The sequence below is a fragment of the Myxine glutinosa genome, chromosome 6 (genome assembly GCF_964187855.1).
Source record: "Myxine glutinosa chromosome 6, kmMyxGlut1.1, whole genome shotgun sequence".
Classification (NCBI taxonomy): Eukaryota; Metazoa; Chordata; class Myxini; order Myxiniformes; family Myxinidae; genus Myxine; species Myxine glutinosa.
Window position 1 is genome coordinate 117,795,273 of NC_136266.1, and position 24,564 is coordinate 117,819,836.

At 44.9% G+C, this 24,564-nt stretch overlaps 1 protein-coding gene across 2 annotated transcripts in view; it reads right to left on the reverse strand.

Moving 5' to 3' along the window:
• LOC137430231 (TGF-beta receptor type-1) overlaps positions 1-24,564 on the reverse strand; it is a 126,311-nt gene that overhangs the window by 82,378 nt on the left and 19,369 nt on the right. For both annotated transcript variants that reach the window (XM_068120936.2, XM_068120937.2), the window contains exons 2-3: positions 22,554-22,820; positions 22,038-22,307 (exon numbers count right to left, since the gene is read on the reverse strand). In XM_068120936.2, coding sequence (XP_067977037.2) covers positions 22,038-22,307; positions 22,554-22,820 — 537 coding nt within the window. The remainder of the gene's footprint in view (positions 1-22,037; positions 22,308-22,553; positions 22,821-24,564) is intronic.

The window sequence follows — 24,564 nt, forward strand, 5'->3', positions numbered from 1 at the left end:
ATTTGTGAAGAGACATACCTGGAAGGATGATATCAGTGATTTGGTCTATTAACAGTGGAAGGATCAGTGTAAAAAAAATGAGTCTTGCCAAAGGTAGTCTGCAAAAAATTGGAGAAGATCGTCCCTGTGGCAGAGTCAAAATTCCAAAATATGCCTGAAGTAGACTGAGAATACTGATACTGCTTGAGGGGATGGCAGGTGGTCAGACGATCCAACAGGTGCAACAACAAGGATATTAGTTTAAGGATGAGGTTTGGAAGTGAGAAAAAGATCCATAATAAAGGTTGCTATTGAGTTTTCCTAAAATAACCCTTCCAGTTTATTTATTATTATACAATTTTTTTTCCCAAAACAACTCACATGTTGTTTTTTCTCCACAGAAGTTTGTAGAATAATGTATCAATTTACTTGAAAGAAAATTGTGAGACATTACAAACATGAAAAAGTGGGGTAAGTATAAACCACTCAAATTGTTGACGTAGACAGGCAGATCCACTTGTTTTCATTACATTCTGATTGTTTACCCTGGTCCTGTCTTGATTTATCGTTTGACTGATTTTAGCTGCACAAATAGGGCCTTACAGGATGGTGTAGAGGTATGCACACTTGCATCTAGACAATCTAGCCTGCCTAGGTTTGAATCCTGATCCACCTATAAATTGCCATCCTGGTGTTTCGCAGGCAGGGTGATTCATCAGTGTGTGTGCCGTCCCTCAGATGAACATTAAACTGGCGCCCCATCTGCCGTAATTAGTTGGTGGACGTTAAAGATCCTATGGTGTCCTTCATAAAGAGAAGTCGAGCTTTTGCCGGCACACTGGCCAAATTCCAAATTCCTGCCCTAACCTGAAGAGGGCATTATATCAGTGGAACAGCGGCACAGCTGTGCCCTCAGCCAATGATACTTCCCCACAGCCTCTTGTGCTACAAGCAAAAGAAGAATCCCATCAATTTCCTGCGAATATAATGATCCTGGAATTTAAATTGCATCACCATGATGTTTTTTTTTTTTTTTACTCAGCTTCGTTTTACTTTTTATTATAGAAAACCTCAGATTCATTTAAATAGCTTTGTGTGCTGAGCTCTTGCCATAGATAAACACATATTTATTGAAAATCGCATTCCTAATTTGATAACCATCTCAATCATTGCCTATCTTCTTATCTGGTGTCTGCTCACTTCTCTGTTGGCTTTACATCCCCTTTGCTCTATCATGGTATTGGTTATCCTTTCTTATCCAAAGAAAGTCGTTCACATGAATCATGCAAACGACCTGGTCAATTTGTTTATGGACTGTAAGACTGCAACCACAGTCTAAAATAGAAACAGCGTAACCTGGTATCAAAGAATCTCCAATGAGACCAGACCATTTGCTATCCACAGTCCAGGTAGGAGTTTGTCAGGTGGTCAGAGGTACGCACTGGTGGCCTGGTGGTCAAAGGTACGTCAGGTGGTCAAATTTGTCAGGTTGTCAGAGGTATGCTGGTTGCCAGTGTTGGATTGTAGGATAGCAGGATGGTTGGAGAGTGGAGAGAGTTGACTGAGGACAGAGGGGAGTGGAGGAATATTGTACCTCACCCTTTATAAAAGGAAGAGAGGTAATGAAGAGAATAGCCGAGAACTACGTACACTCGCTTTTGAGCAGTCTAGCCTGATCTCCAATCTCAACCCAGCTCTAAACTGCCATCCTGTTGTGTCAAATGCAGGGCAATACATGAATGTGTGTGTAGTCCATTGGAAGGTCTTTAATCAGGAGAACCCATCTGCCACTACTCATCAATGGCATATGTAAAAGAGATCTTTTGCAAAGAGTAGGCGAGTTATCTCCAGCAGGCTGCACAAATTGCAACCCCACTGCCCTGACTGCTGTGAAGGCAATGGCAAACCACACCCAGCATAACCCTTACCTAGCAAACCACACCCAACATAACCCTTACCTAGCAAACCACACCCAGCATAACCCTTACCTAGCAAACCACACCCAGCATAACCCTTACCTAGCAAACCACACCAAGCATAACCTTTACCTAGCAAACCACAACCAGCATAACAACTGAAATCGTTTCAGCAGCACCAACGCTTTGAGGAGAGTATGGTACAATGATGATGATGATGCAAGCTCCCTTTCCGACAGGATTCACATTCACACTTGTCATTTCAGATGCAAATACAATGTTTTCCCGTGTTATTTTTTTCTTCTTTCCTGTTGGTCCTGATATTACCTTCCTGTTACAATACTTATTTTGGCCTCATTAAAATTCATGATTTCATTGCCATTTGTTACATATTTATGTGAATGTATGTGGATTACCATTCAGGTCTTTGCTTATCCGTGTGTAGTATATTAAGGGTTGTTGTGATTGGAGGGTCAGGAGCCCTTCTGAACAAGTGGCCGGAAACGGAAGTGACCGGAAACGGAAGAAGAAAGACACGAGGAAGAAAAGGGACGAGTAGTATTCTTCCTCGCCCCGCTCCGACCAAAGGTGGGATCGACCTTGCGCTGCGTGGAAAAGCGGCGTTCTGAAGCCTGTCTGGCGAGAGGAATCACCGGGACGTGTACCTGCCCGGTGGAGACGTCAAGTTGACGTGGGGCCGTGCATCGACCCCGCGTCTGGCATCGTTCGTGGCACCGTCTAAACAGACGCGTGCGGGTCGCACGTTGGGGCCTAACGCGCCTTGCAAGCGGCGTGGGGTTTGGCTTGCTCTACCGTACCCGCTTCGCGTGGCCACGAGGGGCTGCAGCCTCGGTGCCTGGTATGATACCTGCCCGGTGGAGAAACGTCCACCCGGGGTTCGTTCAACCGCCCAAGTGCGGAGACGCCGACCAGTATCTTGGTCAGGAGGGGCCCAGAGACATTGTGAGGAGCAGAGACCGAAAGGGGGTTGTGAGTACTCACCGGGACACACATATATAAGATGGCCATCTTACTCATAGGGAAGTGTTTGTGAATTGGGAATTGTTGATGGTTGTGTATTGTTGATTGCTCGGGGAAAATCTCCGTGGTTGTGTCATTGAAATTGTATGGTATCATTACCATTGGAAATATATCCTTGAACATCAGTTGTCTCCTGGGTGAAATTCATATGGATTGCGTGGCGAAAGCGCCTATATAATACAGCTTGCTGGCGGAGTTCCTCTCACGGTCCGGGGGTCACCGAGACCAGGTATTCACCGAGGGGACCACGTAACAGAATTGGGGGCTCGTCCAAATTACGATTTGCGGTTTCGCAATTGGGTCTACGTCCGGGAATTTAAAATTGTATAAAATAATAAAATAATAATTTTTTTTATTAATTAAAATTTATTAATTAATTATTAATTGGTAAATTTTTTTGAGAAATTGGGGTAAAGTCTTGGGTGAAGGTTAACAGGTGTTAACGATAGGCACCATGGCGTTTGTGGCACAGAACTTTGGGGTAACCCCGAGTGAGGCACAGTTCCGAGCGTTGCTAAAGTCGGACCTCTTGAAATTGGCCAAACATTTTAACTTGGAGGTCCGAACTAATTTGAGGAAGGCAGAGTTGCAGGCCACGGTGATACAATCTATGGTGGGATTAGGAACATGGGACGAGTTAGCCTGGGAGTGGCTACCCGAAGAACCAGAAGACGTTGAGCTCCGGAAACTGGAGTTGCAATTACGGAGCCAGGAACGGATCAAAGAAGAAGAAAGGAAAGCAGAAAAGGAAAGAGCAGAAGAAGAAAGGAAAGCAGAAAAGGAAAGAGCAGAAGAAGAAAGGAAAGCAGAAAAGGAAAGAGCAGAGGAAGAAAGGAAAGCAGAAAAGGAAAGAGCAGAAGAGGAAAGGAAAGCAGAAGAGAGGAGAGAAGAGAAGCAAGCAGAGGAAAGGAGAGTGGAACGAGAACTCCAGGAAAGGTTAGAAGGGAGAAAAGCGGAGGAGAGGAGAGCTGCAAGGGACCTCGAAGCAGAGGAGAGAAAAGCGGAAAGGGAATTAAAGGAACGTGACATGGAGCTTCAGCAAGAAATCAAATTCAAGGAGCTGGAGTTAATGAGAGAACGGGGAGAGGCACCACCCTTGCTGACGGGGTCGACACCTAACCAGAAAACCTGGGATGTGGGCAGACATGTGAGGCTGGTTCCACCGTTCAGTGAAAAAGAAGTCGCGAAATTTTTTCCACACTTTGAGAAAGTGGCTCGACAATTAAACTGGCCGGAGGAGGCCTGGACCATACTCGTGCAAAGTGTGCTGGTGGGGAAAGCTCAGGAAATTTATTCGGCGCTACCAATGGACCAATGTGCAGATTATGAGGTACTGAAGAAGCACATCCTCAAGGCCTATGAGTTGGTTCCGGAAGCTTACAGGCAAAAATTCAGGAATGCCAGGAAGAGGGAGAGTGAGACCCATGTGGAGTTTGCCAGAGTGAAAGAAAACATGTTTGATCGGTGGTGTGAGTCAAAAGGAGTCGGGAAAGACTTCGAGACATTGCGGGACTTGATCCTGGTGGAGGAATTCCAGCAGTGTGTCCACGAGGACATCAAAGTGTACCTGCAGGAAAAGAAAGTACCAAAGTTGTGGGACGCAGCCACCATGGCAGATGATTATGCCTTAACCCACCGAATAGGGGTCCACGAACCTAACTCCTCGCCTAGATCTCCGCAGGGGAGGTGGGGAACAGCAGGTGCGGAGAACGACCATACATGGCGGCGGCCTCGAGATGATTATGGGGACAACTATGATACCCCACCTGTTCGAAATCAGAGGGATGCGGGCCCAAGACAAACTTATAGTTCGGGGGGCCCGAGGCAGACCACGAGTTTTTCCTCCGGGCCTACTTGCGCTTTTTGCAAGAAACCTGGACACTTGATGTCCAGTTGTTACCGCATGAAAAGCGAAGACCCAGAGCGGAGTCCGACTACTACGACTCCAAACGCAATGGCCATTGTGAGAAATCGCCATCAAAAGGGTTACCAACCATTTATTTCAGAGGGGTTTGTGTCACGGGATGGAGCCTCGACTAACCGGAAACCGGTTAGGATATTGAGGGACACAGGGGCACATCAATCTTTAATGCTTGAAGGCATTTTGCCATGGTCCGAGGAGACGGCAACGGGGGATAGTGTTCGTTTACAGGGGATCGGGGGCGGTGTTAGTGCTCCCCTTCATGTCATCCATTTGGAGTCCGATTTGGTGTCAGGACCGGTCACCGTCGGTTTACAAGCCACGCTTCCTGTAGAGGGTGTATCTGTGGTTATCGGGAATGATTTGGCCGGGGGGCAAGTTTATGGTAACCTGAGGGTTGGTAAAGAGCCCAGCAGGGAAAATAACGCCACACCAGCTCGGGATGGCGACAAAAGTGCCAAGTTATTTGTAGGGGGACTGAACTTCAAAACAGAGGAAGAAGTTCTGACCTCTGTCTTCACAGATATGGGCCGCTGGTGGAAGTGCGGTTGGTAAGACACGGGGAAACGCAACAGTCAAGAGGGTTCGGCTTTGTCACGTTTGCCAGCACAAAAGACGCCAGAGAGGCAGAGAAGAATTGGAATGGCAAGGATTTGGAGGGTCGGACCATAACAGTAGGGAAGGCATTTCGTAGACGTCGAGAGGTCTACAGGAGAGGACAACTGGGCGGTGGTTTTGGTGGTGGCCGCAATCAATATTATTATGGAGGCTCCCTGAGTTACGGCCGCTCCCGAAGGAAGGATTGGCAAAGTAGTGGCCGAGAAGGAGACCGCTATTCCTGGGACTACAGGGACAAGTGGTCCCACCCTAAGTATTAGGGAAGTTCTGAGAAGTTGAAGCACTGAATGCGGCGGAGCCGCCGAGCCAAGATTCCTACACGGATTAACCGTGAACGCCGTTCCTAAAGGCGTCCATGTAGTGAACTTTCATGCACGGACTAACCGTGAACTCCACGTTCCTCAAGGCGCCCATGTAGAGAACTTTCCTGCACGGACTAACCGTGAACTCCACGTTCCTAAAGGCATCCATGTAGTGAATACTCGGCTTGGCCTCCCGGAAAAAGTGCTATCGAGTGGCGTAACTTTGGATCTTTGATCAACCCCTTAACCTTCATTCACAAGAAACTGACGGTCCAAGTCAGAGGGTCATGAGATGGAGTTTGATTTGGCAGGGACAAGGTCGTTGCTGGTGCTTAGTCCAGAGTGAGTAATCTGGAGGGGTTGTGGTGAAATTTTGGTTGCTTTATTTTTAAGTGATAACTGTGCCCGGGGGGAACTGATAATGTGGGGGGGTTGAGTTATCTGGTTTGTTTCTCCAAATTGGCCGGCAAAAAAAGTTTTCGCTGGGTTCAAACTTTCTTTCTTGAAGGGGGGGAGTGTTACATATTTATGTGAATGTATGTGGATTACCATTCAGGTCTTTGCTTATCCGTGTGTAGTATATTAAGGGTTGTTGTGATTGGAGGGTCAGGAGCCCTTCTGAACAAGTGGCCGGAAACGGAAGTGACCGGAAACGGAAGAAGAAAGACACGAGGAAGAAAAGGGACGAGTAGTATTCTTCCTCGCCCCGCTCCGACCAAAGGTGGGATCGACCTTGCGCTGCGTGGAAAAGCGGCGTTCCGAAGCCTGTCTGGCGAGAGGAATCACCGGGACGTGTACCTGCCCGGTGGAGACGTCAAGTTGACGTGGGGCCGTGCATCGACCCCGCGTCTGGCATCGTTCGCGGCACCGTCTAAACAGACGCGTGCGGGTCGCACGTTGGGGCCTAACGCGCCTTGCAAGCGGCGTGGGGTTTGGCTTGCTCTACCGTACCCGCTTCGCGTGGCCACGAGGGGCTGCAGCCTCGGTGCCTGGTACGATACCTGCCCGGTGGAGAAACGTCCACCCGGGGTTCGTTCAACCGCCCGAGTGCGGAGACGCCGACCAGTATCTTGGTCAGGAGGGGCCCAGAGACATTGTGAGGAGCAGAGACCGAAAGGGGGTTGTGAGTACTCACCGGGACACACATATATAAGATGGCCATCTTACTCATAGGGAAGTGTTTGTGAATTGGGAATTGTTGATGGTTGTGTATTGTTGATTGCTCGGGGAAAATCTCCGTGGTTGTGTCATTGAAATTGTATGGTATCATTACCATTGGAAATATATCCTTGAACATCAGTTGTCTCCTGGGTGAAATTCATATGGATTGCGTGGCGAAAGCGCCTATATAATACAGCTTGCTGGCGGAGTTCCTCTCACGGTCCGGGGGTCACCGAGACCAGGTATTCACCGAGGGGACCACGTAACACATTCATGATTTCAATGAAGCCATTATTTCCTCCGCCACTAAAGGTGGGGTGGGTGGAGGTTATGTTTTCACCCCTGTGTCCGTTTGTTGCTTGCCGGAAAAAATGCCGGCAAGTATGTTGATCTGTTCGTTTGTTACTTGCCGGAAAAGATTCCAGCAAGTATGTTGATCTGTTCGTTTGTTACTTGCCGGAAAAGATTCCGGCAAGTATGTTGATCGGTTGGTTTGTCTGTTTGGCTGTCTGTTTGTTCGCAGTACTACGTCTACATCGTTGCACGTAGAATCGCCAAACTTTACACACATATGTGTCTTGCCCTGGAATAGACTGTGCCCAATTTTTAACTCTCTCGGCACAAGGCCTCCATGATGACGTCATAATTCGATAATTCGACAAGTGCAAAACTTCATCCAATCAAGATGCAATTTCTTGAGCGACATGACGGCATAAACTAGTGGGGAAAAAAAAAATGATGACGCTATCAGTCACGTAGTTCGGTCGCCATCTTGAAAAAACAGAAAAATTTGCACCTCTATATCTCCGAAAGTGCTGGATAGAAAAAATTGAGACATGGCTCATTGTAAAGAACTCTCCATGGGGAATAAAATATGTTAATGATGATGTCATAGGTGCCTCCATTATGACGTCATAATTCGACAAGAACAAAACTTCATCCGACCAAGATGAAATTTCTTGAGCATCATTGAGGAATAAATTAGTTTAGAAAACAAATAATGATGACGTCATCGGTCATGTGGTTCGGCTGCCATATTTGTCCAAAATGGCAGATAAAAAAGTACATTCCGGCAAGTCCTTGGTCTCTGATCTGTTTGTCACTTGCCGGAAAAGATTCCGGCAAGTATGTTGATCGGTTGGTTTGTCACTTGCCGGAAAAGATTCCGGCAAGTATGTTGGTTGGTTGGTTTGTCTGTCTGTCTGTGCGCAGTACTACGTCTGCACTGTTGCACATATAATCGCCAAACTTTACACACATATTTGTCTTGCCCTGGAATAGACTGTGCCCAATTTTTAACTCTCTCGGCCCAAGGCCTTCATTATGACGTCATAATTCGATAATTCGACAAGTACAAAACTTCATCCAATCAAGATGCAATTTCTTGAGAGCCATGACGGCATAACCTGGTGGAGAAAAAATAATAATGATGACGTCATCGGTCACGTGGTTCGGCCGCCATCTTGGAAAATCCGAAAAACTTTGCACCTCTATATCTCCGAAAGTGCTGAATAGAAAAAATTGAGACATGGCTCATTGTAAATAACTCTCCATGGGGAATAAAATATGTTAATGATGATGTCATAGGTGCCTCCATTATGACGTCATAATTCGACAAGCACAAAACTTCATCCGCTCAAGATGAAATTTCTTTAACATAATCGAGGAATAAATTCGTTTAGAAAACAAATAATGATGACGTCATCAGTCACGTGGTTCGGCCGCCCTATTTGTCCAAAATGGCCAATAAAAAAGTACATTCCGGCAAGTCCTCGGTCTCTGACCGATTTTTCATCTGTCTGTTTGTCTGTTTGTCTGTTTGCAACACTACGTCTACACCGTTGCACGTAGAATCGCCAAACTTTGCACACGTATTTGTCTTGCCCTCTAATATACTGTGCCCAATTGATGACGTCATCAGTCACGTGGTTCGGTCGCCATCTTGGAAAAACTTTGCACCTCTTTATCTCTGAAAGTGCTGAATATAGAAAATTGAGACGTGGCTCATTGTAATGAACTCTCCATGGGGAATAAAATATGTTAATGATGACATCATCGGTCACATGGTTCAGCCGCCATCTTGGAAAAACCGAAAAAACTTAGCACCTCTATACCTCCGAAAGTGCTGAATAAAAAAAATTGAGACATGGCTCATTGCAAAGAACTCTCCATGGGGAATAAAATATGTTAATGATGACGTCATCGGTCACGTGGTTCAACAGCAATATTTGTCCAAAATGGCCGATAAAAAAGTACATTCCGGCAAGTCCTCGGTCTCTGACCGATTTTTCATCTGCCGGTCTGTCTGTTTGTTACTTGCCGGAAAAGATTCCGGCAAGTATGTTGATCTATTCATTTGTCTGTCTGTTTGTCTGTTTAGAGCACTACGTCTACACCGTTGCACGTAGAATCGCAAAACTTTGCACACGTATTTGTCTTGCCCTCTCATATACTGTGCCCAATTGATGACATCATCAGTCACGTGGTTCCACCGCCATCTTTGAAAAATTTTGCACCTCTATATTTCCGAAAGCGCTGAATAGAAAAAATTGAGACATGGCGCATTGTAAAGAACTCTCCATGGGGAATAAAATATGTTAATGATGACGTCATCAGTCACGTGGTTCGGTCGCCATCTTGGAAAAACCGAAAAAAATTGCACCTCGATATCTCCGAAAGTGCTGAATAGAAAAAATTGAGACATGGCGCATTGTAAAGAACTCTCCATGGGGAATAAAATATGTTAATGATGATGTCATAGCTGCCTCCATTATGACGTCATAATTCGACAAGAACAAAACTTCATCTGACCAAGATGAAATTTCTTCAGCATCATTGAGGAATAAATTAGTTTAGAAAACAAATAATGATGACGCCATCGGTCACGTGGTTCGGCTGCCATATTTGTCCAAAATGGCAGACAAAAAAGTACATTCCGGCAAGTCCTCGGTCTCTGATCTGTTTGTCACTTGCCGGAAAAGATTCCGGCAAGTATGTTGATCGGTTGGTTTGTTACTTGCCGGAAAAGATTCCAGCAAGTATGTTGATCAGTTGGTTTGTCACTTGCCGGAAAAGATTCCGGCAAGTATGTTGGTTGGTTGGTTTGTCTGTCTGTCTGTGCGCAGTACTACGTCTGCACTGTTGCACATATAATCGCCAAACTTTACACACATATTTGTCTTGCCCTGGAATAGACTGTGCCCAATTTTTAACTCTCTCGACCCAAGGCCTTCATTATGACGTCATAATTCGATAATTCGACAAGTACAAAACTTCATCCAATCAAGATGCAATTTCTTGAGAGCCATGACGGCATAACCTGGTGGAGAAAAAATAATAATGATGACGTCATCGGTCACGTGGTTCGGCCGCCATCTTGGAAAAACCGAAAAACTTTGCACCTTTATATCTCCGAAAGTGCTGAATAGAAAAAATTGAGACATGGCTCATTGTAAATAACTCTCCATGGGGAATAAAATATGTTAATGATGATGTCATAGGTGCCTCCATTATGACGTCATAATTCGACAAGCACAAAACTTCATCCGCTCAAGATGAAATTTCTTGAACATAATCTAGGAATAAATTCGTTTAGAAAACAAATAATGATGACGTCATCGGTCACGTGGTTCGGCCGCCCTATTTGTCCAAAATGGCCGATAAAAAAGTACATTCCGGCAAGTCCTCGGTCTCTGACCGATTTGTCATCTGTCTATTTGTCTGTTTGTATGTTTGCAGCACTAGGTCTACACCGTTGCACGTAGAATCGCCAAACTTTGCACACGTATTTGTCTTGCCCTCTAATATACTGTGCCCAATTGATGGCGTCATCAGTCACGTGGTTCGGTCGCCATCTTGGAAAATCTTTGCACCTCTTTATCTCTGAAAGTGCTGAATAGAAAAATTGAGACGTGGCTCATTGTAATGAACTCTCCATGGGGAATAAAATATGTTAATGATGAGATCATCGGTCACATGGTTCAGCCGCCATCTTGGAAAAACCAAAAAACTTAGCACCTCTATACCTCCGAAAGTGCTGAATAAAAAAAATTGAGACATGGCTCATTGCAAAGAACTCTCCATGGGGAATAAAATATGTTAATGATGACGTCATCGGACACGTGGTTCAACCGCAATATTTGTCCAAAATGGCCAATAAAAAAGTACATTCCGGCAAGTCCTCGGTCTCTGACCGATTTGTCATCTGTCTGTTTGTCTGTTTGTCTGTTTGCAGCACTACGTCTACACCGTTGCACGTAGAATCGCCAAACTTTGCACACGTATTTGTTTTGCCCTCTCATATCGTGCCAAATTGATGACGTCATCGGTCACGTGGTTCGGCCGCCATCTTTGAAATATTTTGCACCTCTATATTTCCGAAAGTGCTGAATAGAAAAAATTGAGACATGGCGTATTGTAAAGAACTCTCCATGGGGAATAAAATATGTTAATGATGAGGTCATCAGTCACGTGGTTCGGTCGCCATCTTGGAAAAACCGAAAAAATTTGCACCTCTATATCTCCGAAAATGCTGAATAGAAAAAATTGAGACATGGCGCATTGTAAAGAACTCTCCATGGGGAATAAAATATGTTAATGATGACGTCATCAGTCACGTGGTTCGGTCGCCATCTTGGAAAAACCGAAAACAATTGCACCTCTATATCTCCGAAAGTGCTGAATAGAAAAAATTGAGACATGGCGCATTGTAAAGAACTCTCCATGGGGAATAAAATATGTTAATGATGATGTCATAGCTGCCTCCATTATGACGTCATAATTCGACAAGAACAAAACTTCATCCGACCAAGATGAAATTTCTTGAGCATCATTGAGGAATAAATTAGTTTAGAAAACAAATAATGATGACGTCATCGGTCACGTGGTTCGGCTGCCATATTTGTCCAAAATGGCAGATAAAAAAGTACATTCCGGCAAGTCCTCGGTCTCTGATCAGTTTGTCACTTGCCGGAAAAGATTCCGGCAAGTATGTTGATCGGTTGGTTTGTTACTTGCCGGAAAAGATTCCAGCAAGTATGTTGATCAGTTGGTTTGTCACTTGCCGGAAAAGATTCCGGCAAGTATGTTGGTTGGTTGGTTTGTCTGTCTGTCTGTGCGCAGTACTACGTCTGCACTGTTGCACATATAATCGCCAAACTTTACACACATATTTGTCTTGCCCTGGAATAGACTGTGCCCAATTTTTAACTCTCTCGGCCCAAGGCCTTCATTATGACGTCATAATTCGATAATTCGACAAGTACAAAACTTCATCCAATCAAGATGCAATTTCTTGAGAGCCATGACGGCATAACCTGGTGGAGAAAAAAATATTGATGACGTCATCGGTCACGTGGTTCCGCCGCCATCTTGGAAAAACCGAAAAACTTTGCACCTCTATATCTCCGAAAGTGCTGAATAGAAAAAATTGAGACATTGCTCATTGTAAATAACTCTCAATGGGGAATAAAATATGTTAATGATGATGTCATAGGTGCCTCCATTATGACGTCATAATTCGACAAGCACAAAACTTCATCCGCTCAAGATGAAATTTCTTGAACATAATCTAGGAATAAATTAGTTTAGAAAACAAATAATGATGACGTCATCGGTCACGTGGTTCGGCCGCCATATTTGTCCAAAATGGCCGATAAAAAAGTACATTCCGGCAAGTCCTTGGTCACTGACCGATTTTTCATCTGCCTGTCTGTCTGTTTGTTACTTGCCGGAAAAGATTCAGACAAGTATGTTGATCTGTTCGTTTGTCTGTCTGTTTGTCTGTTTACAGCACTACGTCTACACCGTTGCACGTAGAATCGCAAAACTTTGCACACGTATTTGTCTTGGCCTCTCATATACTGTGCCAAATTGATGACGTCATCGGTCACGTGGTTCGGCCGCCAGCTTTGAAAAATTTTGCACCTCTATATTTCTGAAAGTGCTAAATAGAAAAAATTGAGACATGGCGCATTGTAAAGAACTCTCCATGGGGAATAAAATATGTTCATGATGACGTCATCAGTCACGTGTTCGGTCGCCATCTTGGAAAAACCAAAAAAAATTGCACCTCTATATCTCTGAAAGTGCTGAATAGAAAAAATTGAGACATGGCGCATTGTAAAGAACTCTCCATGGGGAATAAAATATGTTACTGATAACGTCTTCAGTCACGTGGTTCGGTCACCATCTTGGAAAAACCGAAAAGATTTGCACCTCTATATCTCCGAAAGTGCTGAATATAAAAAATTTAGACATGGCTCATTGTAAAGAACTCTCCATGGGGAATAAAATATGTTAATGATGTTGTCATCGGTCACGTGGTTCGGCCGCCATCTTGGAATAACCGAAAAATATTGCACCTCTATATCTCCAAAAGTGCAGAATTGAAATAATTGAGACATAGCTCATTGTAAAGAACTCTCCATGGGGAATAAAATATGTTAATGGTGACGTCATCAGTCACGTGGTTCGGTCGCCATCTTGGAAAAACCGAAAAAATTTGCACCTCTATATCTCCGAAAGTGCTGAATAGAAAAAATTGAGACATGGCTCATTGTAAAGAACTCTCCATGGGGAATAAAATGTGTTAATGATGTCATCGGTGACGTGGTTCGGCCGCCATCTTGGAATAACCGAAAAATATTGCACCTCTATATCTCCAAAAGTGCTGAATTGAAAAAATTGAGACATGGCTCATTGTAAAGAACTCTCCATGGGGAATAAAATATGTTAATGATGACGTCATCGGTCACGTGGTTCGGTCGCCATCTTGGAAAAACCGAAAAAATTTGCACCTCTATATCTCCGAAAGTGCTGAATAGAAAAAATTGAGACATGGCTCATTGTAAAGAACTCTCCATGGGGAATAAAATATGTTAATGATGATGTCATCGGTCACGTGGTTCGGCCGCCATCTTGGAATAACCGAAAAACATTGCACCTCTATATCTCCAAAAGTGCTGAATTGAAAAAATTGAGACATGGCCCATTGTAAAGAACTCTCCATGGGAATAAAATATGTTAATGATGACGTAATCGGTCACATGGTTCGGCGGCCATCTTGGAAAAACCGAAACACTTAGCAACTCTATATCTCCGAAAGTGCTGAATAGAAAAAATTGAGACATGGCTCATTGTAAAGAACTCTCCAAGGGGAATCAAATATGTTAATGATGACGTCATCGGTCACGTGGTTCGGCCGCCATCTTGGAAAAAACAAAAAACTTAGCAACTCTATATCTCCGAAAGTGCTTAATAGAAAAAATTGAGACATGGCTCATTGTAAAGAACTCTCCATGCGGAATAAAACATGTTAATGATGATGTCATAGGTGCCTCCATTATGACGTCATAATTCGACAAATACAAAACTTCATCTGATCAAGATGCAATTTCTTTAGCATCAAGGAATAAATTAGTTTAGAAAACAAATAATGATGACGTCATTTGTCGCTTTGTTAGGCCGCCATATTTGTCCAAAATGGCCGACAAAAAGTACATTCCGGCAAGTCCTCGGTCTCTGACCGATTTTTCATTTGTCTATTATTCTGTTTGTCTGTCTGTGAACAAGATATCTCAAAAAGTTGAGAATGGATTTGGACAAAATTTGGCAGAGATGTGGTGTATGTGACAAGGCCGAAATGATTAGATTTTGGTGAAGATCTGGATTCGGATCTGGCTCGTAGAATTTTGTGAGTGATTCTTCACCATTGGGAGATAGGGGTAAAAATGATATATAGGAAGGATATCTCAAAAAGTTGTCTTCGGATTTAGACAAAACTTGGTGGAGAGATTGGGAGGGTGACAAGGAAGAATCGATTCGATTTTGGTGAAGATCTGAATATATATTCGGATACGAGAATTACTTTATTTTCAAGTGATTCTTCACCATTGAGAGATTTTTTTTTTTTTTTTTTTTTTTTTTTTTTTTTTTGTATACAATATCGAGGCTCGTGAAAGAGCGAACATTAATCACATGAACACACATAAAGACAAACCGACACATAAAACATATAACATAGGGAGCGGTAGACAAGATGGGGAGAGAGGGGGAAGGACACAAACACAACATTTGAGAGCAGGGACCGAGAGACATGGAGACATCGAGAGATCTGAGAGAGGGTGAGGGCTTTGGGGGGGGGGGCGTGGGAAGGGGGCAGTGGGAGAGGTATAAAACATATGGACACTGCCAGGACTTCCAGGAAAGAAGTTGGAATTTCAAACAAGGTGGATCTGGGGTGAATTAGCGGGGGTAGAAAAGATCAAGGTTTTGGATGGGGGAAGATAAGAGATGGTGGTGAACAGCTGTTTTAAAGACCTGGAGGGAGGAGTGGGATTGAAGGGAGTGAGGGAGTTTGTTCCAGAGGCGGGAGAAAAGAGGAATGAAAGAGTGAAGGTGAGCGGAGAGCCGAGATTTCGGCAGTTTAACCATCAGAGGGTTGCTTGGAGATCTTGTGCGACCTGTAGGAATATTTGGGGGACAGAGCACAGAGAGAGCTGGGGGTGCAAGGCCGGAGAGGAGTCGGTAGAAGATAGAAAGACCACCTACCTGCCTGCGGTGAGTGAGTGAAAGGCCCTCAGAGATAGCTTCATCGCGGGAGATTCCAATAATTCTGAAAGCTTTGGTTTCAACAGCGTGAAGCCGAGCTAGGTGTGAGGCAGGAGCACCGGCCCATAGGGGAGAACAGTATTCCATTGAGCTGCGGATGAAAGCCTTGTATGTGGTGAGGAGCTCAGGTGTGCCGAGGAAGGACTTCGCACGACGCAGGATGCCCAGTCGGCGACTGGCTTTGGAGGCCAGCTTGGAAATGTGGTTTTCCCAAGAAAGATCATGGCAGATAGTGAGACCCAAAATCTTGAGCGACAGAACTTCTTGGAGAGGATTGTTGAGAAAGTAGATGGGAGGGTTGTCCAGTCGATCTTTTCGGAGAGACATAGTAAGAGTGTGAGATTTGTCAGGATTGAAAGACATGTTCCACTTGTTTGACCAGTCTGTGATTTTGTCCAGGTCTTCAGAGAGTGAGGAGGCAGCAGACTGCCGATCTGAGGGAAGAGGAATGGAGCGGCAGAGAGTGGAGTCATCAGCAAAGAGATAGAGAGGATTTTCGAGAGAGTCAGAGAGATCATTGATGAAGACCAGAAAAAGCACGGGGCCCAGAACACTGCCTTGGGGAACTCCAGCCTGAACAGGAAGAGGAGATGAGAGAAACCCATTCAGGGCCACACGTTGACGACGACTAGAGAGGAAGTCCGCCAGCCATGCGTGGAGATTTCCATGGATACCAAAGGAGGAGAGTTTGGTGAGCAGAGCGGGGTGCCAGACCGTGTCGAAGGCACGTGATATGTCGAGGGAGACAGCTCTAATTTCCTGTTTGGCATTGAGGACCTCCATCCATTGTTGAGACAGCAGAAGCAGCATGTCCAGAGTAGAGTGACCTGGTCTGAAACCAAATTGATGATCAGAGATCAAGCCATTGGAGAAGAGGAAAGATTTCATATCAGAAGCAATGATGGATTCCATGACCTTGCTGATAATTGGGAGAAGGCTGATTGGTCTGTAGTTGCTAGGATCTGTTTTTGCACCTTTTTTGTGCAAAGCGGTGATGTTGGCTGATTTCCAAGCAGATGGCAGTTGACCTTGAGCAAAAGAGAGGGTGAAGAGAACAGAGAGAGGGTGAGATAGAGCAGCAGAGCAGGATTTTAGGACCCGTGGGCTGATGCCGTCGGGTCCAGTTGCAGAATCAGAGTCGAGGGTTGACAGAAACTTTTCCACCTTGTCAGGAGGAAAGGACACGGAGTCCAGGAGCAGCAGGGTACGACTGGGTATGGTGGGTACAGAGAGGGATGGGTTTGGGACACAAGATTTAGAGGCAAACACAGAGTTGAGGCATTCAGCTTTTTCACGTGCGGAGTCAGCTGTGTAGCCGTTTGAGGTAAGGGAGGGGATGGAGGGGGAACAAACACCAGAAACGGATTTGACCAGACGCCACCAGGATTTGGAAGAGGGAGACAGATAAGAGAGTTCGGTCTTGAGAACAGAGAGATATTGTTTCCTGGCTCTCCTGAGGGTGGACACACACTTGTTTCGGGCTTTCTGAAAGGAAATGAGATTTCCTTCCGTTGGATTTGCTTTCCAGGGGACGAAGGCAAGTTGTTTCTGGGCAACAGCCTCACCACAAGATTCCGTGTACCATGGACGGGAGGAAGGGTATGACAACTGAAGACGAGATGGGATAAATCTGTGCATGAGAGAGAGCAATTTACTTTGGAAGAATTCCCAGGATGAGTTGATGTCAGAGGTGGTAGAGATGGGAGACCAGTCCAGATGATTGATGGCTGCTTGAAGACCGTGCCAGTTGGCCTGAGTGAAATGCCAGACTCGTCGACGCTGAGCAGGCTCCCTGAGGATGGTCAGAGAGATGTCCACTTTAACAAGGACATGATCAGATGATCCGATCGGAGCAGAAGAAGAGCAGCAGACATTTTCAGGGAAGTTAGTCATAACCAAGTCCAGAAGAGAACATGTTCCGTTGACTGAGATCCGGGTCGGGAAATTGACAGATTGTGTCAGTCCCAGTGAGTCGCAGAAGTCCTTTGCTGAGGAGCCATGGCTGGTGAGAGAGGTACCTACACCCAGCCAACTGGCATGATGACAGTTGAAATCACCACATATGAGGAAGAGAGAGTTGGGATGAGTAGATAGAAGTTGGTCCATATCATCAGACAGCGAGATGTAGATGGAGTCATCACTGTTTGGTGGACGGTACAACACACATATGAACAAGAGGTGGGAGCGAAGGGGAAGCCGTAGCCAGAGGTATTCCTGGGGGTGAGGTGGAGAGAGTGCAGTGCAGGGCGAGTGAGGAAGAGAGTTTTTGATAAAGATAGCAACCCCGCCTCCAGGACGAGGCTCAGGTCTATCATACCGGAGGAGGGAGTAGCCCGGGAGAGATACTATGGAATCAGAGACATCATAAAGGAGGAAAGTTTCTGTTAAGCAGATCACGTCTGGTTTGACAGAAGCAACCTGTATGGAGAGATCAGTTAAGTTTGAACGAAGGCCCCGGATGTTTGAGGTCCATACCGTTAATGAAGAGGAAGGGGGAGCATCAGATACAGAACAGGGGGGAGGAGGGGTAGGGTAAGATGTGGAAGAGGTGGAAGAGGTAGGGAGAGCTGTTGAAGGTGTGTGGTGTGTGATTGGGAGAAAAGCAATATATAACATGGTATTTAAAAAAAGTTATGGACGAGTTATGACTAAACTTGGTGGATCAGTTGGTTAGGTGACATAAACAAGCCGAATCCAGATCCGGCCTCTCAGTGGGATACAAAACATAAACTTTTCAGCCTGGCGGTGGTATGCGCTCTACCGAGTGCCGTTCTAGTTCATATATCATTACTACTGACATCTTTAATTATTTGTTTGTTTAGTTCCAAATTGTTGGTGCAATGCAAGGCTTTATACAGCATTTATAAATCAAAGAAAACAAAAAGCATTATATTTCATCAAGGGACAATGTTAAGCCAGCTATCTTGTGTACGTTCATTTGCAGAAATTGAAATCCCGCCATTTCTATCACAGATGTGAGGGTTTTGATTGTGGCACCACTTAATGGTTTGATAAGCAATTTTGAAAACGTTTCTGAAGTTTCAAACTGCCTAAACTAAGTCAGAAACGCATGATAGATCCATAACCAAGATCAACAACATTTGTATGCCATGGTTGTTTCTGCAATAGGAAAAATGAACTCGATGATGCAACAATGAGATGTTAGCGAACAGCCACTGATGAAGAAACTACAACAATGACTTACCTTACAGTTAGATTTTTTTTAAAGATTCCAATTTGTTATTCTCTCAACTGACAAGTAACTTACCCATTGCTAGCTGGGACGACATCTGTATCTTATAACTAGCCAAGCTCGGGTGTCTTCTATTAACCCAGGTTTGAACTTCACGACCATGTGGCAGTGGAACGTTTGTATACACAATGGATATTTCAACACCCGAAAGGACGCGAGGCTTCTTCTTCTTTCGTATGCAGTACATGGCTGTGGGTAGCATCATTTGCTGGGGAGCACGGCGGTGCCACTGATACCAGATTGACAGTTTATGTGTAGGTCGAGATTCTAACCCAGACTAGAGAGCATGTAAGCAAGTGTGCATACCTCTTGGCTATTGTGCCAGACTAACGTGACGCTCTGGTGGTCCATTACCATTGGTACGATCTATGTTACTGCACTTGAACATACCGAGACTGATGTGAGGCAGCAAGTTCTATGAATGAGAATCTCACTACAGTCCAGGGCGTTCAACCAAAGTACTCATACAGTGATGCCTCTACAATAATAAAAATAGTATATAACATATTAACAAAAGTTTCCGTCCCCAGTGACTCAAAGTTTAAGTTAATCTATCAATTTGAATTCTTTTATGGATTTTGAAAAGGTTATTTTTGATGCACTCAAGATATTCCAGCCTCTTCAATTTGAGATCAATTGGTTGTCCTGTGTGCCAAAAATTGTTATATTGATCATTCTGGCCTCAATTAGTGGCAGGTCACATAGCCCATGTTACTTCCCGCACAAAGTTTTGTCTGTACCTCGAGTATGCAGTTTGTAGCTTTAAAGAAGTGGCCGTGCATAAGGAACAGATTCAAACTAGAACGCCACTCAGTAGAGCGCATACTCCCGCCGTGGGTCAAGTTGGAATAATACGTTTTGTTTAACATCCCCTCTCCCCAAAACAATAAATGAAAAAGAAAGTAGGCCCTAACTGTCAGAGAATTTATTTTGATATATCTCGGAATTAGAGGAGAAAAACATCATTTAAGAATAAAGCTTTAATGCAGTAAAACAGACAACCTGGGCATGAACAATAGAAGTTAATATAACATAATGGCTCATATTTAACGAGCCTATAACCTTCCCGGGCCCAACCCGACATCTTTGGTTCTTTTTGAATGAATTTACTACTATAATTCAGCTTTTACTCGCGGCCGTAGAAGATTGACTACTATAATTCAGCTCAGCTTTTAATTGCGAAATGGGCCCAGCCCGGCCGAAGCGGCCTCGACCGGCCTCGCCACCGAGCCTATAACCTTCCCGGGGCCCGTCCCGACATTTTTAGTTCTTTTTGAATGAATTTGCTACTATAATTCAGCTTTTACTCGTGGCCGTAGAAGTTTGACTACCATAATTCAGCTCAGCTTTTAATTGTGAAATGGGCCCAGCTCGGCTGAAGCGGCCTCGGCCGGCCTCGCCCGGCCTCACCACCTAGCCTATTACCTTCCCGGGGCCCGTCCCAACATTTTTAGTTCTTTTTGAATGTATTTACTACTATAATTCAGCTTTTACTCGTGGTCGTAGACGATTGACTACTATAATTCAGCTCAGATTTTAATTGCGAAATGGGTCCAATCCGGCCAAGGTGGGCCTCGACCGGCCTCACAACCTAGCCTATAACTTTACGGGGGGGGGGGGGGGGGCGTCCCGACATTTTTCGTTCTTTTTGAATGCATTTACTACTACAATTCAGCTTTTACTCGCGGCCGTAGAAGATTTACGACTATAATTCAACTCACCTTTTAATTGTGAAATGGGCCCAGCCCGGCCGAGGTGGGTGGGCCTCGACCGGCCTCGCCACCTAGCCTAAAACCTCCCCAGGGCCCGTCCCGACATTTTTTGTATTGGAGGTTTCTTCCTATCTTTCACCGTTCAAGAGATTAGCTTGCGCAGACAAACAAACAAACAAAAACTTTCTTTTATATATATAGAAGATAATAATAAGATAAGATAATCTAAGATAAGAAGACTAGAACGCCACTCAGTAGAGCGCATACTCCCGCCATGGGTGGCCGCTGCTGAGCACTATCTTCCAATGGTAAAAAAAATCGTTCAAAAAATTCTTGGATCCGGAATAATATCCTGAGCTTCACCAAAAACTAATCAATTCTTCCTTATCCCAAGGGCAATCATCCCACCAACTTTCATCCAAATCCGTTCAGAACCTTTCCAGATATCTTGTTCACAAACACATGAACATGTGAACACACATACGCACACACACACACACAGACGGACACGATCGAATGCATTGTAAGCAAGGCGTGGGCTGTTGTATCCCATCCAAGGAGCGTTTTGGACAACCTTCTTACAAGCATTTACAAACTTCCAATAAAAAAGGAAAGTATTTAGCCTGCAATGTCTTATTGATTTGGTAATGCATATTTACCAACTCCACCAAAGGTGGATGGAGGTTATGTTTTTACCCCTGTCTGTTTGTCTGTCTGTGAACAAGATATCTCAAAAAGTTGTGGACGGATTCGGACGAAATTTGGCAGAGAGGTAGTGTATTTGACAAAGACGAAATGATTAGATTTTGGTAAAGATCCAGATTCAGATCGGGCTAGTAGAATTTTTCAAGTGATTCTTCACCATTGGGAGATAGGGCCAAAAACGACACATAGCAGGACATCTCAACAAGTTGTGGACGGATTTGGACCAAACTTGGTGGACAGGTTGTGTGTGTGACGAGGACGAATCGATTCGATTTTGGTGAAGATCTGAATGTGGATTCGGATATGGATTATGGAATATGGAATATTGATGTATGAATATGAATATGAATATGAATATAATATGGATATGGAATATGGAATATGGAATATATGGAATATGGATTCGGAATTATTTAATTCTCAAGTGATTCTTCACCATTGAGTGATAAGGCTAAAACCGATACATAGCAGGATATCTCGGAAATTTGTGGACGGATTTGGACGAAACTTGGTGGACAGGTTGTGTGTGTGACGAGGACGAATCGATTCGATTTTGGTGAAGATCTGAATATGGATTCGGATATGAGGATTATTTAATTCTTAAGTGATTCTTCACCATTGAGATCAGGCGAAAAGCGATATGTAACATAATATTTGAAAAAGTTAAGCTGGAATTGATCATGCAGCTAAAATTGAGGTGTGACGCAGATCGTTTATAACTTTATACCAACCTGCTTTTTCCATCTGCCTTCGTTGTAGTCTTGTAAAAGTAAGGATGAAAAACAAAACTGGGTCAAAAACAATTAAATAACTCCTCACCAGATCCCGAACCAGTTGTGGAGTCGTAGAGGTCATGAATGGTCGTGCCCTTGATGATAAAGAGCTTGTTGAGCTGGTCTTGCCCGGTGGAGTTCAGTTCACCAAACTGCTGCTCGGCCCAACCTCCTTTGCATTTCACCCCATGGACCCGCATCATCCAAAACCCCACGGCAGCAAGAATGCACAGTAGGCACATGGAAATTACTATGACCAGAGCTGTTTTCAAGGGTTCTCGACGCCATATTCGTAAAAACCAATGATTCTCCGGCTCTGCAGGCACAGGTGGAAAAAGAATCCTTAAATATTCAGACCTAACATAAATCTTGTACCTTTCTTCAGGTGATTGTCCTTACCGGCTGTGGTAATATATATTTTTAAATCGTGAAATTAGAAAAAGTAGGAAGTAAAAAGAAGGTTCGAAATAATTAATTATTAAAAACTATTATTACCATCTCTACTTCCCGCTACGATGAGCCACAACCACCGCAACAATGTCTCCACGACACGATGTGTTACCTTGAGCCGGGGGCAAGCTGATTGGTCCTCTGTTACAGAAGTCGGTGTCACAGCAGATAGTCTTCGTTTGTAAAATGTGGGTTCCAGGCTCTCCGGAACTCAAGCAGAAAAATGGCCGCTCAGAGGGCTGCAGGTCGTCGGCTGAGATGCAGAGGCGTACGTACAACAAGGAGCCGTCGTTCGTGCGGGTCACCGATGCAAGGCACTGGCCGTCCGTCTCGCATGTGTGATTGGTGCGTTGACAAAGATGGCACTCGCAGAGCAGGCCTGGTCAAGAATGGGAGTGGATTGAGGTGGAGAGCAAATAACGAATGAGGATGAGACTTTTTGTTTTTACAATCTTGCATCAAACTGTACATGTGATTGATGAAGAACAGGAAGAAGCGAGACAAGGTATAAGTGAATATTTGGCCATCTACATACTATGTAAGCAAACATGGCATAATCCAATGGAATTCCATTTCTCTTTTTATTGGTTTATCAAACATTTTCCTTCCATCTATTACTCTTCAATCTCGTGTCAAAACCTCCCTTTTTTGCACGTTATAAGTGAAAATTCATTTGGAGCTCCAGCTCGTTGTGGATGGAGAAACGATGCCAATTCTGAAAACAAATCCTCTCGCTCCCAGATCTCCCAATCCTCTAGCACCCAGATCTCCCAATCCTCCAGATCCCAGATCTCCCAATCCTCCCAATCCTCTAGCAGTCTAGCTCAATCCTCTAGCAGATCTCCCAATCCTCTAGCTCCCAGATTTCCCAATCTTCTCGCTCCCAGATCTCCCAATCCTCTCGCTCCCAGATCTCCCAATCCTCTCGCTCCCAGATCTCCCAATCATCTCGTTCCCAGATCTCCCAATTATCTCGCTCCCAGATCTACCAATCCTCTAGCTCCTAGATCTCCAAATCCTCTCAATCTTCTAGATCCTCTAGCTCAATCGTCTAGCAGATCTCCCAATCCGATAGCTCCCAGATCTCTCAATCCTCTCGCTCCCAGATCTCCAAATCCTCTCGCTCCCAGATCTCCCAATCCTCTCGCTCCCAGATCTCCCAATCCTCTCGCTCCCAGATCTCCCAATCCTCTCGCTCACAGATCTCCCAATCCTCTCGCTCTCAGATCTCCCAATCCTCTCGCTCCCAGATCTCCCAATCCTCTCGCTCCCAGATCTCCCAATCCTCTCGCTCCCAAATCTCCCAATTCTCTCGCTCCCAGATATCCCAATCCTCTCGCTCCCAGATCTCCCAATTATGTTTCTCCCAGATCCTCCAATCCTCTCGCTCCCAGAACTCCCGATCCTCGAGCTCCCAGATCTCCCAATCCTCTCGTTCCCAGATCTCCAAATCCTCTCGCTTCCAGATCTCCCAATCCTCTCACTCCCAAATCTCCCAATCCTCTAGCTCCAAGATCTCCCAATCCTCTCTATCTCAAATCTCCCAATCCTCTCGCTCCCAGATCTCCCAATCCTCTCGCTCCCAAATCTCCTAATCCTCTCGCTCCCAGATCTCCCAATCCTCTCGCTCACAAATCTCCCAATCCTTTCGCTCCCAGATCTCCCAATCCTCTCTCTCCCAGATCTCCCAATCCTCTTGCTCCCAGATCTCCCAATCCTCTCGCTCCCAGATCTCCCAATCCTCTCGCTCCCAAATCTCCCAATCCTCTGGCTCCCAGATCTCCCAATTATATCGCTCCCAGATCCTCAAATCCTCTTGCTCTCAGATCTCCCGATCCTCTAGCTCCCAGATCTCCCAATCCTCTCGTTCCCAGATCTCCAAATCCTCTCACTCCCAGATCTCCCAATCCTCTAGCTCCCAGATCTCCCAATCCTCTCTATCTCAGATTTCCCAATCCTCTCGCTCCCAAATCTCCTAATCCTCTCGCTCCCAGATCTCCCAATCCTCTCGCTCACAAATCTCCCAATCCTCTCGCTCCCAGATCTCCCAATCCTCTCACTCCCAGATCTCCCAATCCTCTCAATCCCAGATCTCCCAATCCTCTCGCTCCCAGATCTCCCAA